A 14,105-nucleotide genomic window follows, 5' to 3' on the forward strand; every position below is an offset into this window, starting at 1 on the left:
ACCTAGGGAAAAGTGGCAGTAATCCAGACCAGAGATAATGATGGCTTAGTTTAAGACTGTAAGCAATTGAAATGGTGAGAGGTGTTTGGATTCTGGATAAATTTTGAAGATGGACAAGTAGGATTTCATGATGGATTAGATGTGGGGTGTGAGAGAAAGAGAGGCATTAACAGTTGACTCCAAGTTTTTTTGGCCTGAGCAACTAGAAGCATTGGTATTTGGTATTCAGTATATATTTGTGAAATTAATAAATGTTTATTTATTTTGAACATCTGATAATTCATAGATAAAAGGGTCCATCACTTTTGGCTTCAAAATAATGACTATAATGATTGTCACAACATTTTTCTCAAAATGTCCCCCTTATTTCTTTCTTCCAGTTCGTGAATCAGTTTTTCTTGGATGTTGGATAAGAGGAAGCATATTACACACCTTGCTTGCTAGTATTCTTTAAAGATAGGCAATGTATGTGCAGTTATATGAGAAAGACAATTCACATGTCAAACGATGGGAATGAATTTTCATTGTCTTACTTTGGTTTAATATTCATAGCCATAAAACCTAGCTTGATTAGAACTTCTTGGATTTTAAGCAGTGGAAGGAAGTAAAAAGTTATCACCACATCAGTTATACCTCAATAAAGCTATAAAATAAAAGTAATAACAAAATTAAAATGAGGCAGTAGAGGGCTTCCCTGGTGGCGCAGGGGTTGAGAGTCTGCCTGCTGATGCAGGGGACACGGGTTCGTGCCCCGGTCCGGGAAGATCCCACATGCCGCAGAGTGGCTGGGCCCGTGAGCCATGGCCGCTGAGCCTGCGCGTCCGGAACCTGTGCTCCACAACGGGAGAGGCCACAACAGTGAGAGGCCCGCGTACCGCAAAAAAAAAAAAAAAAAAAAAAAAAAATGAGGCAGTAGAAAAGTGGGAAAAAAGTTATTACCACAAACATTGTGTTTATTCTTTCTGTTGTGTAAGTGTCATAGGAATTGATGCACTTGTCTTATTTTTTGGGAGGGAAGAAACAATCTTGGAACCATGCCTTTTCCTTTTAGCCTAGAGAGTTAGGACTAAGAAAAATAATACATTCTCTACCTCAGGAATGTTTAAGTCCAAAATTTCTCTATCACTCTTGCCCAAGTTTTACAAAGGTATTTTAAATCATAAATCATATCATAGAATGTCTGATAAATCAGTTAATAATGAATAAAATATAGTTTCACTTTTTAAAGATTGTAATGGTATCCTGGAATACTTCTCTTAATTATTAGCATGTAGTTATGTTTATATTTTAAATATTCATTTATTAAAGGAGCAGAAGCATAAATGTGAGTTTATTAATTTTTTTCAAAGAACTGTTCATTTTAAATTAATTGACAAAAACATGGATAATAAAAGTTTTTAATTCAATTATATGATTTATTTGAGTTCAGTTCAGCACACTCTCTTAAGCACATGCTATGTGTTCTGTATATATATGACAAGCACTGTACAAGAATTGGAGTTTAAAGATAAATGAAAGCTCCTGTTTTTAAGGAGCTTATGGTCTACTATGGGAGACAGACAAGTAAAAGGATAATTTAAATAGTATGTGGAGAACTTTCACTTATAATCAGGAAGGAGCACAACACAAACAGCTAGAACTGAAGAAAATATATTAAAAACTATTTTTACATATTGAGGAAAAGAGACTGTTCAAGACTATGATTACTGAGAGAAGGGAAACACATGAGGTATGATTACCCTAGCTTTTTAACCTGGATGCAATTCTTTGACAGCAGGACTGAGAGGGGGAACTTAAGCAAAGCAGAGTGGTCTGATTGAGTTGAGGATACAAAGATTGGAGTTCAGGGAGGCTGAGTTAGCTGAAATTTTCGGGACAATGTACTTGAGAGGAAAGAACTACACAGACAAAAACCTCCAGAAATCTTCATAGAGGTTGCTTTGAGCCTTTGGCTATATATTACTCTGTGCATACGTACAGGAAAACCACTAGGCTGAGTGAAGAAAAACTGCTGAGGAGTCATAAGGCCGACAATTCTAAGAGCTCACACAGGACTGGGAGACATTCATGTTCCATCCTGTCAGAATAGAAAGATCTCATTAAACAGAAGAGTCCTGCCTTAATAGCAAGATTAAATTAGCCTTAGACTTAAGGCTCTTCTGGACACACTCTTTTAAAAAAAATCTTAAAAGCAAGCTTTGGACCTAATCATGTTACCTAACTGCCTGCTAAATAACAAGCATCAGCATGCTTTAAAGGAAGAGATCAAAATTCAAACATTCAAGAAAATAGTGAACACAATGTCTAGTATCCAATCAAAAATCACTATACATGTGAAAAAGCCAATTGTAACTCATAGCAAGGAGGAAATAAGGTCAATAGAAACATCTCTAGAAATCATAGAGATAATGCAATTAGCAGAGAAAGACTTTTAAAATTGTTCTTATAAATATACTCAAGACCATGAATATAATGAAGAGATAAAAGATATAAAAATAATCAAAGATTCAGAAAAATCATTTGACAATATTCAACACCCTTCCATGGTTTAAAAATAAAATTCAATACAGTAGATATTGAAGGGACCATTCTCAACCTGATAAAGTGTATCTATGAAAAACCCATGGTGAATGCTATTAATGATGAAAGAATGAAAATTCCTCACCTAAGATTGGGAAAATACAAATATCCACTCCTACTACTTCTGTTCAACATTTTGCTAGAGATTTTAGCCTGGGCAATCAGGCAAGAAAAAGAAATAAAAGACATCTAGGCTGGAAAGGAAGAAGTAAAACTATCTCTATTTGAAGATAACATGATCTTGTGTATAGAAATCCTAAGGAATCCACCGGAAAACTATTTGAGCTAATAAACAAGTTCAGCAAGGTTGCAGGATATTAGATCAATATATACAAATCAATTATATTTCTATATACTAACAATGAACAATTTGTAAGTTAAATTAAAGAACATTCAATTTACAGTCAAAAAGAGTAAAATACTTAGGAATACATTTAACAAAAGTTCAAGACTACAAAAATCATTGTTGAAGGAAATTAAAGAAGACCTAAATAAATGGAAAGTCATCCCAAGTTGATGGATTGGAAGATCTAATATTGTTAAGATGGCAATACTCCTAAATGTGATCTACAGATTCAATACAACCCCTATCAAATATTCTAGCTGGCTTTTTGCAATCTGACCCTAAAATTCATAGAAATGCAAAGGACCAATAATAGTCAAAACAAACTTGAAAAAGAACAGAGTTGGAAGACTCACACTTCTGATTTCAAACTTAGAACAGAGCTGCTGTAATCAAGACAGTGAGGTGCTGGTATGAGTATGGGCATATAGATCAAGGGGATATAATTGAGAATCCAAAAATAAACCCATACATTTATGGTCACTTGATTTTTACACGTATGCCAAGACAATTCATTTGCAAAAGAATAGTCTTTTTAAATAAAGGTGCTAGGATAACTGGATATCCCCATGGAAAAGAATGAATGTGGACATTTACCTCATACTGTACACAAAAACTAAATCAAAACAGATCACAGACCTAAATGTAAGAGCTAAAAATATAAAACTCTTAGAATAAAACACAGTTGTAAATCTTCATAACTTAGGATTAGGAAATGGTTTTCTAGGTATTCACAAGCAACAAAAGAATAGATAACTTGGACTTCATCAAAATTAAAACTCGAGTTTAAAGGACACTATCAAAAAAGTGAAAAGACAACCCACAGAATTGTAGAAAATATTGGCAAATCATGTATCTAATAAGGGACTAGCATCCAGAATATATAAAGAACTCTTACAACTAAACAATAAAAAGAAAAATAACCCAGTTTTTTTAATGGACAAAGTATTTAAAAAGGTATTTATCCAAAAAAGGCATACAAATGGCCACACATGAAAGACGTTCAAAATAATTAGGAAAATGCAAATCAAAACCACAATGAGATGCCGCTAGCCTGGCTATAATAAACGAGTAGATAAGAGTGTTGGATAGGCTGTGGAGAAATTGGAAACCTCATACATTGCTGGTAGAAATGTACAATTATACAACTACTTTGGAAAACAGTTTGACAGTTTCTCAAAATGTTACACCTAGAGTTACCCTATGACCCACAATTCCACTCCCTGGTATTTCAAGATAATTGAAACCATATGTCTGTGTAAGAACTTGTACATGAATGTTCATAGCAGCATTGTTCATGGTAACCAAAAAGTGAGTAGAGTTTTCTAATTTCATTGGGAAGCTTGTTTTACTCAGTAATATGACACTATTTTGAATTCTCATTCAGCAGTCTAACCTTCAACTAACTTGTTCTTTTGTATCCAGTTGTTGCTTAAATAATCCTGGTCAGTTTATGAAGAAACAGTTCCTATGTGGCCAAGGGAAGCTGTTGGGACTTAAAATTGACCATATACTGCTTAAATTTTTACTACACAAGAAAAACTTAATCATTCCTGACATACATAAAGCAAAACTTAAAATAGTTAAAATATGTGTTTTGGTTTTTGTCTATTTGTTTCTAGAAATGAAGTCAGTGGAACGTGATAGTGGCCAGTTAAATGAACTTCAAAAACAAAAGAGTGAATTGATACAAGAATTATTTACTTTGCAGAGAGAGCTTAAAGGTATTACCTTTATGAGTTAGTTTATTTTGCTGATGAATATTGCTATATATCTACTATAGGGTAGTAGTATTCTTTCAAAATGTATTCACCTATTGGGATGTAGTGCTGCTATTGACGTAAAAAAGGAATAGGTAAAGCACTGCATTGATCAGTGTTAGATCTGGTATTTTTAATGTCACAAATTTTGTTAAGATCTTTTTTGTGTGTGCCTTTAATTGCTACATTAAAGTAGAAAAATAAAAATCACTAGTACATATATTTTACGTGAAGCACCAAAATTGAGTATTGTTCTTATGAATGAATAAAGATAACCTTTATGTTTAATTTTTTAAAGATTGTAAGAATTTTCTTAATTGTTTAGGTTTCGAAGATAAAAAAAAGGAAGCCGTTTGCACTACCAAGTACCTAGAGGCAGAAAAAATAAAAATCAGTGAAAAGCCTCAAAATGATGCTGAATGCTTAAGGTAAGAATTGCCTATTATACTTTGGTATAAAATCTGATAATTTTCCAAGTTGTCAAGTAGATTTCAGCATAAAACTAAACGCACAGTTGCTTTTTTTTTTAAAGCTCGTTTAAGAAATTATTTCCTTCTATGTGTATTCTGAAACATACTAATAACCAAACACTTTACTGGCTAGAAAGTGCTACACATAAGTTTCACGATGCATCAGGTTGATAAGGTTGAAATCAATTTTATCTTTTCATATACCTCATGGTCTCAGAGTTATTCATATCCTAACAGATTAAGATATAGTATTGTTTCCACAACTCTCTTTTTTATTATCCCTAACTTTCTGGAGTGAAATGATTGAAATTATTTTTGGTCCTTCTAGATTTCAGGGGAAAAAAACACAGTCTACTGTTTTACTTGAAATCTGTCACTCTGGTTTGGGGCCTAAAGATTGAAAATGTATTTTCTGTATGGAATATTTAGGTTTTTTTAATGCATTTGGATAATGAAAGAATGGCTGAGGTTTGAAATGACATAATTATATACCAAAGGAGCACCCCCCCAGTTTATTAATTTCACTGTTATTTATTAATAATTCAGTGTTATATTTGCTGGCTTAATTTTAAAGAACTTCCTATACTTTCTACATTTAATGTAAGAAACAGAAACCTCATTGCCAGATCTACAAAGAGGCAAATGAAGACTTCTTTCACATAAATCATATAGGAAATAAGTCCACTAGAGCTGAACAAATGCTTCATATTAGCAGTGTATTGCCTTAGGCCATAATTTTAGTAGATTGTGAGAAAATATCTGTAATTTAATTTTATGTTAAGTTTTATAAGCATGAAATATCAATCTCTTGGGTGATATGTTTGATGCAGAATGAGTTTCTGTAATGACAGTCTGCTCATTGATTTTTTTTTTTCATTGATTTTTTTTACACTTCTAAAAATGGTAATGCCCACTAGTATCATTATAGTTAGTAGTAAAGGGGCTTCCAATATGAACTCCAGTTTTGTTTATCACTCAGTCATAAAAATTTGCCCTGGATTAAAATTAAGCACACAAAGTTTGTTAGAGAGAGCTTTTCCTTCACAGATGGTGACAAAAGAAATTTGGATAGAAAGAAACATCAATCAATATACCTAGTCCGTTCTTTGCATCTTAGCAGTTATTGAATGAAATGCCAATATTTATCAATTCCCACTTTAAATTCTTTAATATGTGTAGCTTAGTTTCCCTTCTGGTATGTTCCATAAAAGTTATTTCAAGTGTGAAGAGCAGAGTCAAAATAGTGTAAAGATTTTAGAAAAGAGGGCCATCAGTCTTATAATTAGCGCAATAACAAGGAGCTAATGATGGCAAAAAATGATATGACATTTACTGAACATCATTAAGGCCAAAATTAAGTTGGTTTTATTCCTAAATTTTGGAATAGAATAATCTTTTTCATCTGTGTGTTCAAATGTATACTGAATTCTATAGTAATTGCCTTTATCTTAAATTTTCAAGTTTAACTACTCTTGGTATAGATGCTATTTTTATAGCAGGGTTTCTCAGTCTTGGCACTGTTGAGATTTTGGGTCAGGATATTCTTTGTTGTGGGAGAGCTGTCCTATGCAGGGTAAGATGTTTATTAGCATTCCTGGCCTCTACCAACTAGATGCCAGTAGCGCCACCCACCCCCAGTTGTGACAAACCAAAAATGACTCCAGATATTGCTCAGTGCCGCCTGGGCAGAGACGGGTGGGCAAAATTGTCCCCAGTTCAGAACCAGTTTTATTTTAAAGTTATTAAAATTGTACTTCTACTTTTATTAAACTTTAACCAGTAAGAAAGCAATTACTGGGTTACAAAAAATTAATTACAAAAAATTAAAACTTCATCTCTATGAACTTATTGTTTCTACTTTTTGTAATTAGAAAATTTTGATGCATATTTTATTCTGTCTATATTATTGAAATTCTTTGGTAATGATTATGTTTTTATAAAGTTAATCTGTCATGTCCAGGTTGCGTGTTGGACTCTAACTTAATGCCATCCATTAATGGAGAGAACTAGTACTTTATTTTTTTAACACCTTTATATTAGAGTATAACTGCTTTACAATGGTGTGTTAGTTTCTCCTTTATAACAAAGTGAATCAGCTATACATATACATATATCACCATATCTCCTCCCTCTTATATCTCCCTCCCACACTCTCTGTCCCACTCCTCTAGGTGGTCACAGAGCACGGAGCTGATCTCCCTGTGCTATGCGGCTGCTTCCCACTAGCTAGCTATTTTACATTTGAGAACCAGTACTTTAAATTCACAACAGTTTAATGGTCTCTGCTTTAAGTAATCTTCCCCTATTTATAAATTACAAGATGTTTGTTTATTTAAAAGATTCTAATGTGAAGAGTGTGGGCTCATTAATTAACACATGTTAAAGCAACTAAATTATAGAATATTGCTATGATTAATACCTAAACCAGAGGTTCTGTTAATTTCTAAGAAGCGTCCCTGAGGGTTGTATAACATACCAAGCTAGTTTTTTCACGGAGTCCAGGGAGGATAGAAATCTCAGGGTCTCGAGAGGCAGTAAGCATAGAGGTTAAGATTACAAACACCTTTGAATCCCACCTCTGCTATTTACTAGGTTAGTGACCTTGGACAAGCAATTTAACTTGTCTATGCCTCATTCCCTACATCTATAAAATGAGGTTAATAATGGCCCTACCTCACAAGACTATAGCAAAAATTAAATGTCTTAATATATATAAAGCCCTTACAACAGTGCTTGGTACACAGTAAATGCTCTATAATTATTAGACATAATTATAATTGTATAATTACTTATGATTTCATTTTTATTTCATATTATCCATGTGAATTTCATGCCTTTCAGGCTTCTTTCTCATTTTTTTCTCCTGCCTGTCCTTTAAGTGCAGAGTCTCCCTAAAGGTTAGTCATTGATTGTTTTCTTACTTTGTACTCTCTATGGGCTATCTAATCTGGTCTAAAGTTTTAGTTATCATCCATAGATAATTTCCAAATCTTTGTCACTAGTCCCTCCTTCCTAAGCTCCACTTCTGAATTCCCAAGAATTTAATATAAACATAGAAATAGATCTGAAGTGATGCTGCCCTGATTAAACAAACAAAAACATAATCTGTGCTATCTCCCTGCATTTCTATCACAAACTCTATTCTACTAGCACATCAGAATACTATTTGTGGAATTCCAAATATGCCACAGGACTTCACACCTCTGTATCTTTCTCTTTTTTCTCTATTAGTTAAAAATCTGATTTAGTCTTCAAGGCCTAGCTCACATGTAATTTTTCCTGAGTAAACCCAAAATGTAGCAGTCATGTTTGGTGTGTTCAGAAATCTCATCATTCTCACCCTACCCCTGTCCATCACCAAGTTTTGTTGCTTTTACCTCCAAAATATTTCTTGAATCCTTCCACTTCTCTCTCCATGGCCACCATCCTAGTTCCAGCCACTACTCTCTCTCACCTGGATCACAGTAACAATCTCTCTCTGCTTTCCCGTCATCCACTCTTGCAACCTTCATTGCATTATAAATTGAATCGTGTCAGCCCCCTTATTAAAATCATCAATGGCTTCATAATGAACATAATAAAACCTAAAGTCCATGACTCGTCACAATATGGTATATGACCACCTCCCTGATGTTATTTTCAACCATGGTCCCCTTCTCACTCTGCTCCTTAAAGCACTCCGAGCTTTCTTCCACCTAAGACCTTTATCTATGCCTTTCTTTCTCCTCAAGTTATCTGTTTGCCCCTTGCCTGCTTGTCTCCTACCTGATGGGACATGCCCTATCCTTTAGATCTCAGTTGAAATGTTTCCTCAGAGAAGGATCCCTGTGATCTAAATTTTATAACCTGTTGTTTTTCCTAATAACGCACTGTATTTTTTCCTTGATAGCACAGATTCCATTTTGTAATTACATATTTATGTGATTTATTTTATTTATGTCTATGTCATCATGTGCTCAGTTAGGGGAAAGATCTTGTCTACTTTGTTTACCATTGTATACTCATGGTCTAATACCTTGGTACAGAGGTTGGCATATAGTAGGTATTGAATAAATAAATGAAGGAATAAACATAATAAATTATGAAAGCATTCCTCTACCATTCCTTTCTCTGTGTTCATAGAGAATATGTTTATAATTCTGTTATATCATTGATCATATTCTATGATATTTATGTGTATCAGTTTCTCCCACTTAACTGGGAACTCCCTCTACTACTTCTTCATTTTTCTATCAGTGTCTGAATCTAACATAGTCCAGGGTACTTAGTGTTTAATAAATATTTGTTCCAGTGATTGAGTCTACATATTTTATTTTTACTACAAAGAAGATAAAAGTTCCTCATCTATTTTCAGTGTTATTTGCAAAGACATGGTATATATTAACCCCTGAGATAGCCCCATGGAATTCTTCTTTCCACTCCTGGTTTTTTTCTTCCATGAAGAAAAAGCTTTACTGGTTTAACCCTCCTTGTTGTCCCCCCCAGAACTCCTTCTTTCTTATTCTGTGGTGGAGAGGAGTGATTCAGTCTGATTGGTGAGTTTGGAAGGATAAACCGAAGCCCAGCTTTCTTTTCCTTATCTCTCTGGAGTATGGCCTGCCTCAGAGTGTATGTTCCACTCTGCTCCTCTATCCCTTAAGTTTTACAGTGATAGGACTCCATGAAAGAAAGCTTGTGGCATCCAATTCTGTCTCTACTGGTGTGAGTTACATTAGTCTAATTCTGGTGTTCAGTGTTAGTAAATCCTTTGCATGCAGATATAAGCCACATTCTCCAGTCACTGCTATATGAGTAGCAAACTTGACATCTTGACCTTCCTTACTTCTCAGATGGGCAGAATTCAGGTGGGCAAGAATAGCAGTATATACTGGACCACTTCAAACTCCCAACACCTATTATTTTTTATTATTACTCAACACCAGGGTCACCAAAATACAGTTCTTCATCATGACTTTTTATTTACTGCAATAGTAACATACCAGACAACTTGAAACATTTCAGGCATTTTTTTACCTACAGCACTTCTTCTTAGAATGGTTTTACACTTTTTATAACCAATGTTTATGCTTGTTTAATACAGCAGGAAGTTTGTTTCAGAAATGAAGCTACAAAGTCAATAGCATGGGATTTTCTTTCTGAACATTTGAAGATAGAGTGGTTTTGTGAACAGCATGTTTGCAATGGAAACAGCACAAAAGTTAATATACACCTGCTACTGAGAGACTCTAAATGCATTTATATGAAGTAGTAAATCAGTGCTGTTGCCTCTTCAGTGAAAAGGTCATCCAGTTAAGTTAGTCATAGATGTCACATTGATGGTGTTTTATTAGCTAGTAAAATTCTGGGGGAAAAAAGACAGAAGTTCCCCTTCCTCTTACCCCATCCTTTTAATTTCTCCTTTTTAAGATTTTCTATGGATTCATGGATTTCTTTTTTATTTCATGTGTTATAATACATTATTGTCACTATTTTTGATGCTCAAATTGTCCCAGATTTGGCTAGAGGCAGTTGCTTGAACTAAATTTTTGTGTCTTTTGACATTTTCCCATCAGTTTTTGGTCACTTTCCTTCCTTCTTGTGCAACAGAATATTCTAGGCTCATCTTGTATATTATAATACCTACCTCAGCCCTGGGACCAATTATTTCAAGGAGTCCTGGTATCTTTTAGTTGGTACTGGTTTTAGAAGCTAAGATTAGCATGCTAGATGTGCTCATTACTACTGGGTGTCATTGCTTCTGAATACTTTAAACGGACAGAAATAAAAATACCATTTTTTTAAATCATGATTTTTTTTATACTGATCCCTTCCATTCACATCCAAAATGACAGGTTTTTTTTCTCCTCTTCCCTCCATTTTCTATGTATATCTTCTTTCTTCTAGTGAAAACTCTGGTTCTTAACAACATCAATGTAATTATCCATTTCTTACAATCTTGTAAAATAATTTTAGAATTACTAGCTGTGTACCTTCACTAACAATAAAAGTAGTAAATAAAATTTAAGATTCCTTTATAATTCTTATTGCCTTACAACATATCCCACTGAGGGTTATAGACTACTATGTTTGAAAATTACTTGAATTCTTTTTTTTTTAATCTGTGATCATAAATTTGAAAAACAGGTTTATTTGTTTCTGTTTGTGTTTAACTCAACTGTTATTTTGTGTTAAACTTCATGGTCTTTTCCTCAACTTTATTTATTTAATTTTATTTGTCAAATATGTAAATAATCATCAAGGTTCAAAAGTCAGGAGTATATAAAAAAGATATACCCAGATGAGTTTCATTTCATTCCATATCTATTCCACCCCATTTTCACTCACTGCTGTAGGTGACCATTTCACTAGTTACTGGTTTATCCTTTCTGTGTTTCTTTTCATCTTTATCTTCATTCTTTTTATACTGTATAATACTCCATTATATGGATGTGCTGTAGTTTATTCAATCAGTCTCATAAGAATGGACACAGGTTGTTGACAGTATTTTGTGATTACAAATAATAATGCAACAACAACTTTGTGCATATGTTGTTTGTTTTTATAGGGTGTATTACTGATGTGGAATGGCAAAGTCAAAAGGAAAATATAAATGTAGTTTTGTTATATACTGCCAAATTCTCCTCCTTTGAAGTTTAATCATTTTAAATTCCCCCATCAATGTCTGAGTACAGCTGTTTATCCACAACCTTATGAAGAAAGTGTGTTATCAAGTTTTTGGAGTTTTACCAATCTGATAGATGAGAAATTATATACCTGTGTAGTAAATTTTCAAGTCTTTATTATGAGTGAAATTAACCATATTTTTATCATGAGTAATATTAAGCACTTTTCAAATGTTTAGGGATGATTTTTATACTTTTTTCTGTGAAGTGACTGTTTATGACTTTCCCCCATTTTTTAATCAGAGTTTTGGTCTTTTTTCCCCTTAATTATAAAGTCCCTTTACATATTAGAGACATTACACTTTTATCTGTGGTGTATGTGGCAAGTATTTTCTCTCAGATTGTCATCTTTTGACTTTACTCATGTGTTTTGCTATGCAATTTTTTAAATGTAATTGAATTGAGTACTCCTTTTTCATTTATATTTTGAGCCATAGTGAGAAAGTTCTTGGCCACAACCAGCTTATAAAGGAATTTCCCTATTCTTTCACTTTGTCCTTAGATAGTTTCATTTTTTACACTTAAATCTTTGATCCAGTTAGAGTATATTTTGGTGTATGCTATGAGATACAGAGCCAATTTTAGCTTTGACAATCCATCTATAGCCACATAGCACATAGCTATCCGGTTTTTCTAGCACAGCTTATTAAAAAGTCAGTCTTTTACAGTGGTTTGAGGAAGCTCCTTTAGCATATGCTAAATGTCCACTTGTCCCTTTTAAGCTATTTCTGTCTTCTGTGTTCCACTGCTCTATTTATATGCCACTACTGCACTCTTTTAATTATAAAGGATTAATGATATGATTTACTATCTCACAGGGCTAGTCACCTTTCTTTGTTTTCTCTTTTTTCAGGGTTTTCTTGGAAAAAAAAAATTCAAGGGCTTTTCTAGAATGTTCTTTTTCTTTTTTCATATGAACTTTAGAATCAAATTCGCCTAGCACCAGCGGAAAAAAGTGTTAGTATTTTTATTAGGGTCAAATTAAGTTTTATTTAACTGGGGATAGTTAACATTTTTATGATGTCCTATCCATGAAAAAGTCAAGTTAATTATTGCTGGTGACAATGAAGCCTACTTATTTTTGTTTGCTAAATTTGTATCTTTTCACCCTACTGAATTATTTTATTGTTTGAGTTGGTTTTATCACTGATTCATGGGTTTTCCAAGTATGTTTTCAAATTACCTGAAAAACGAGATAGCTTTATTTCTTCTTTCAAATTCTTGTTCCTCCAATTATCTTTCCTAGACTAATTTTAATGGCTGGTTCCTTACAGAATTATAGAGAATTAAAATTTCTTTCCAAATTCTTTAGTGTTAACTTGAAATTCCGATAATAGAAGCTGCAAATCTGGCACTATTCATGTAATAAAGAATTATTATAAAAGTTTACTAATGAACTAATTAATAGAGTGAATTTTTCCTTTAAAACAGACTTAAAAAAGAATTAGAACTTTATAAGGAAGATGACATGCAAAGTGTTTATGATGCTCTCCAAACAGAAATAGAATTTTTGCAGTTGGTAAGCCATAATTGATTGTTTAACTTTTGTTCAGCACTTGTTTTTACTTACTGGTAAGAATGGTTTTACTGGAATACATCTCACTGAATTAGTATTGTGCCCTTCACATGGATTTGCACTAGATACAAAAGAACAAAACAGGGCTTCCCTGGTGGCGCAGTGGTTAAGACTCCACCTGCCAATGCAGGGGACACGGGTTTGAGCCCTGGTCTGGGAAGATTCCCCCATTCCGCGGAGCAGCTAAGCCCGTGCGCCACAACTACTGAGCCTGCGCTCTAGGAGGCCACGTGCCATAACTACTAAAGCTTGTGCACCTAGAGCCCATGCTCTGCAACAAGAGAAGCCACAGCAATGAGAAGCTCACTCACCGCAAGGAAGAGTAGCCCCCGCTCGCCACAACTAGAGAAAGCCCATGCACAGCAACAAAGACCCAACGCAGCCAAAAATAAATAAATAAATAAAAACCAAAACAGCAACAACAAACAAAACTAAGGTCATGATATAAATCTGTGAAATGTTTTGAGTCTTGGAGAATTAGATGCTGCATAAGGCAAGTTATATCAATATATAAAGAGAATATGTACAATTTCAAACTAAGTTAAAAAAAATTCAAACCTGACCTCACAACATCCCCTTGACTGAAACTGTTATTAGAGGATTAATGCACTGAAGAAGTTTAACTATCATAATGCTTAAAAGCTTTTGATAGGCATAAATTATACTTTGATTATATTTGATCCTAAAACTTTCTTATTACAAATTTTTATGATT

The 14,105-nt window shown here is 33.7% G+C and overlaps 1 protein-coding gene across 5 annotated transcripts in view; it reads left to right on the top strand.

The window, feature by feature from the left end:
* CCDC172 (coiled-coil domain containing 172) overlaps positions 1 to 14,105 on the top strand; it is a 78,661-nt gene that overhangs the window by 37,349 nt on the left and 27,207 nt on the right. For all 5 annotated transcript variants that reach the window (XR_016388172.1, XR_016388174.1, XR_016388173.1 and 2 more), the window contains exons 6-8: positions 4,546 to 4,647; positions 5,009 to 5,111; positions 13,247 to 13,334. Coding sequence is in view for 1 of the 5 variants with exons in the window: in XM_089898209.1 (XP_089754335.1) it covers positions 4,546 to 4,647; positions 5,009 to 5,111; positions 13,247 to 13,334 (293 nt within the window). In the remaining 4 variants the exon portion in view is untranslated. The remainder of the gene's footprint in view (positions 1 to 4,545; positions 4,648 to 5,008; positions 5,112 to 13,246; positions 13,335 to 14,105) is intronic.

Source organism: Delphinapterus leucas, chromosome 16 (genome assembly GCF_059928025.1).
Source record: "Delphinapterus leucas isolate spDelLeu-1000000601 "Yukka" chromosome 16, BTC_Dleu_Yukka2, whole genome shotgun sequence".
NCBI classification, from domain to species: Eukaryota; Metazoa; Chordata; class Mammalia; order Artiodactyla; family Monodontidae; genus Delphinapterus; species Delphinapterus leucas.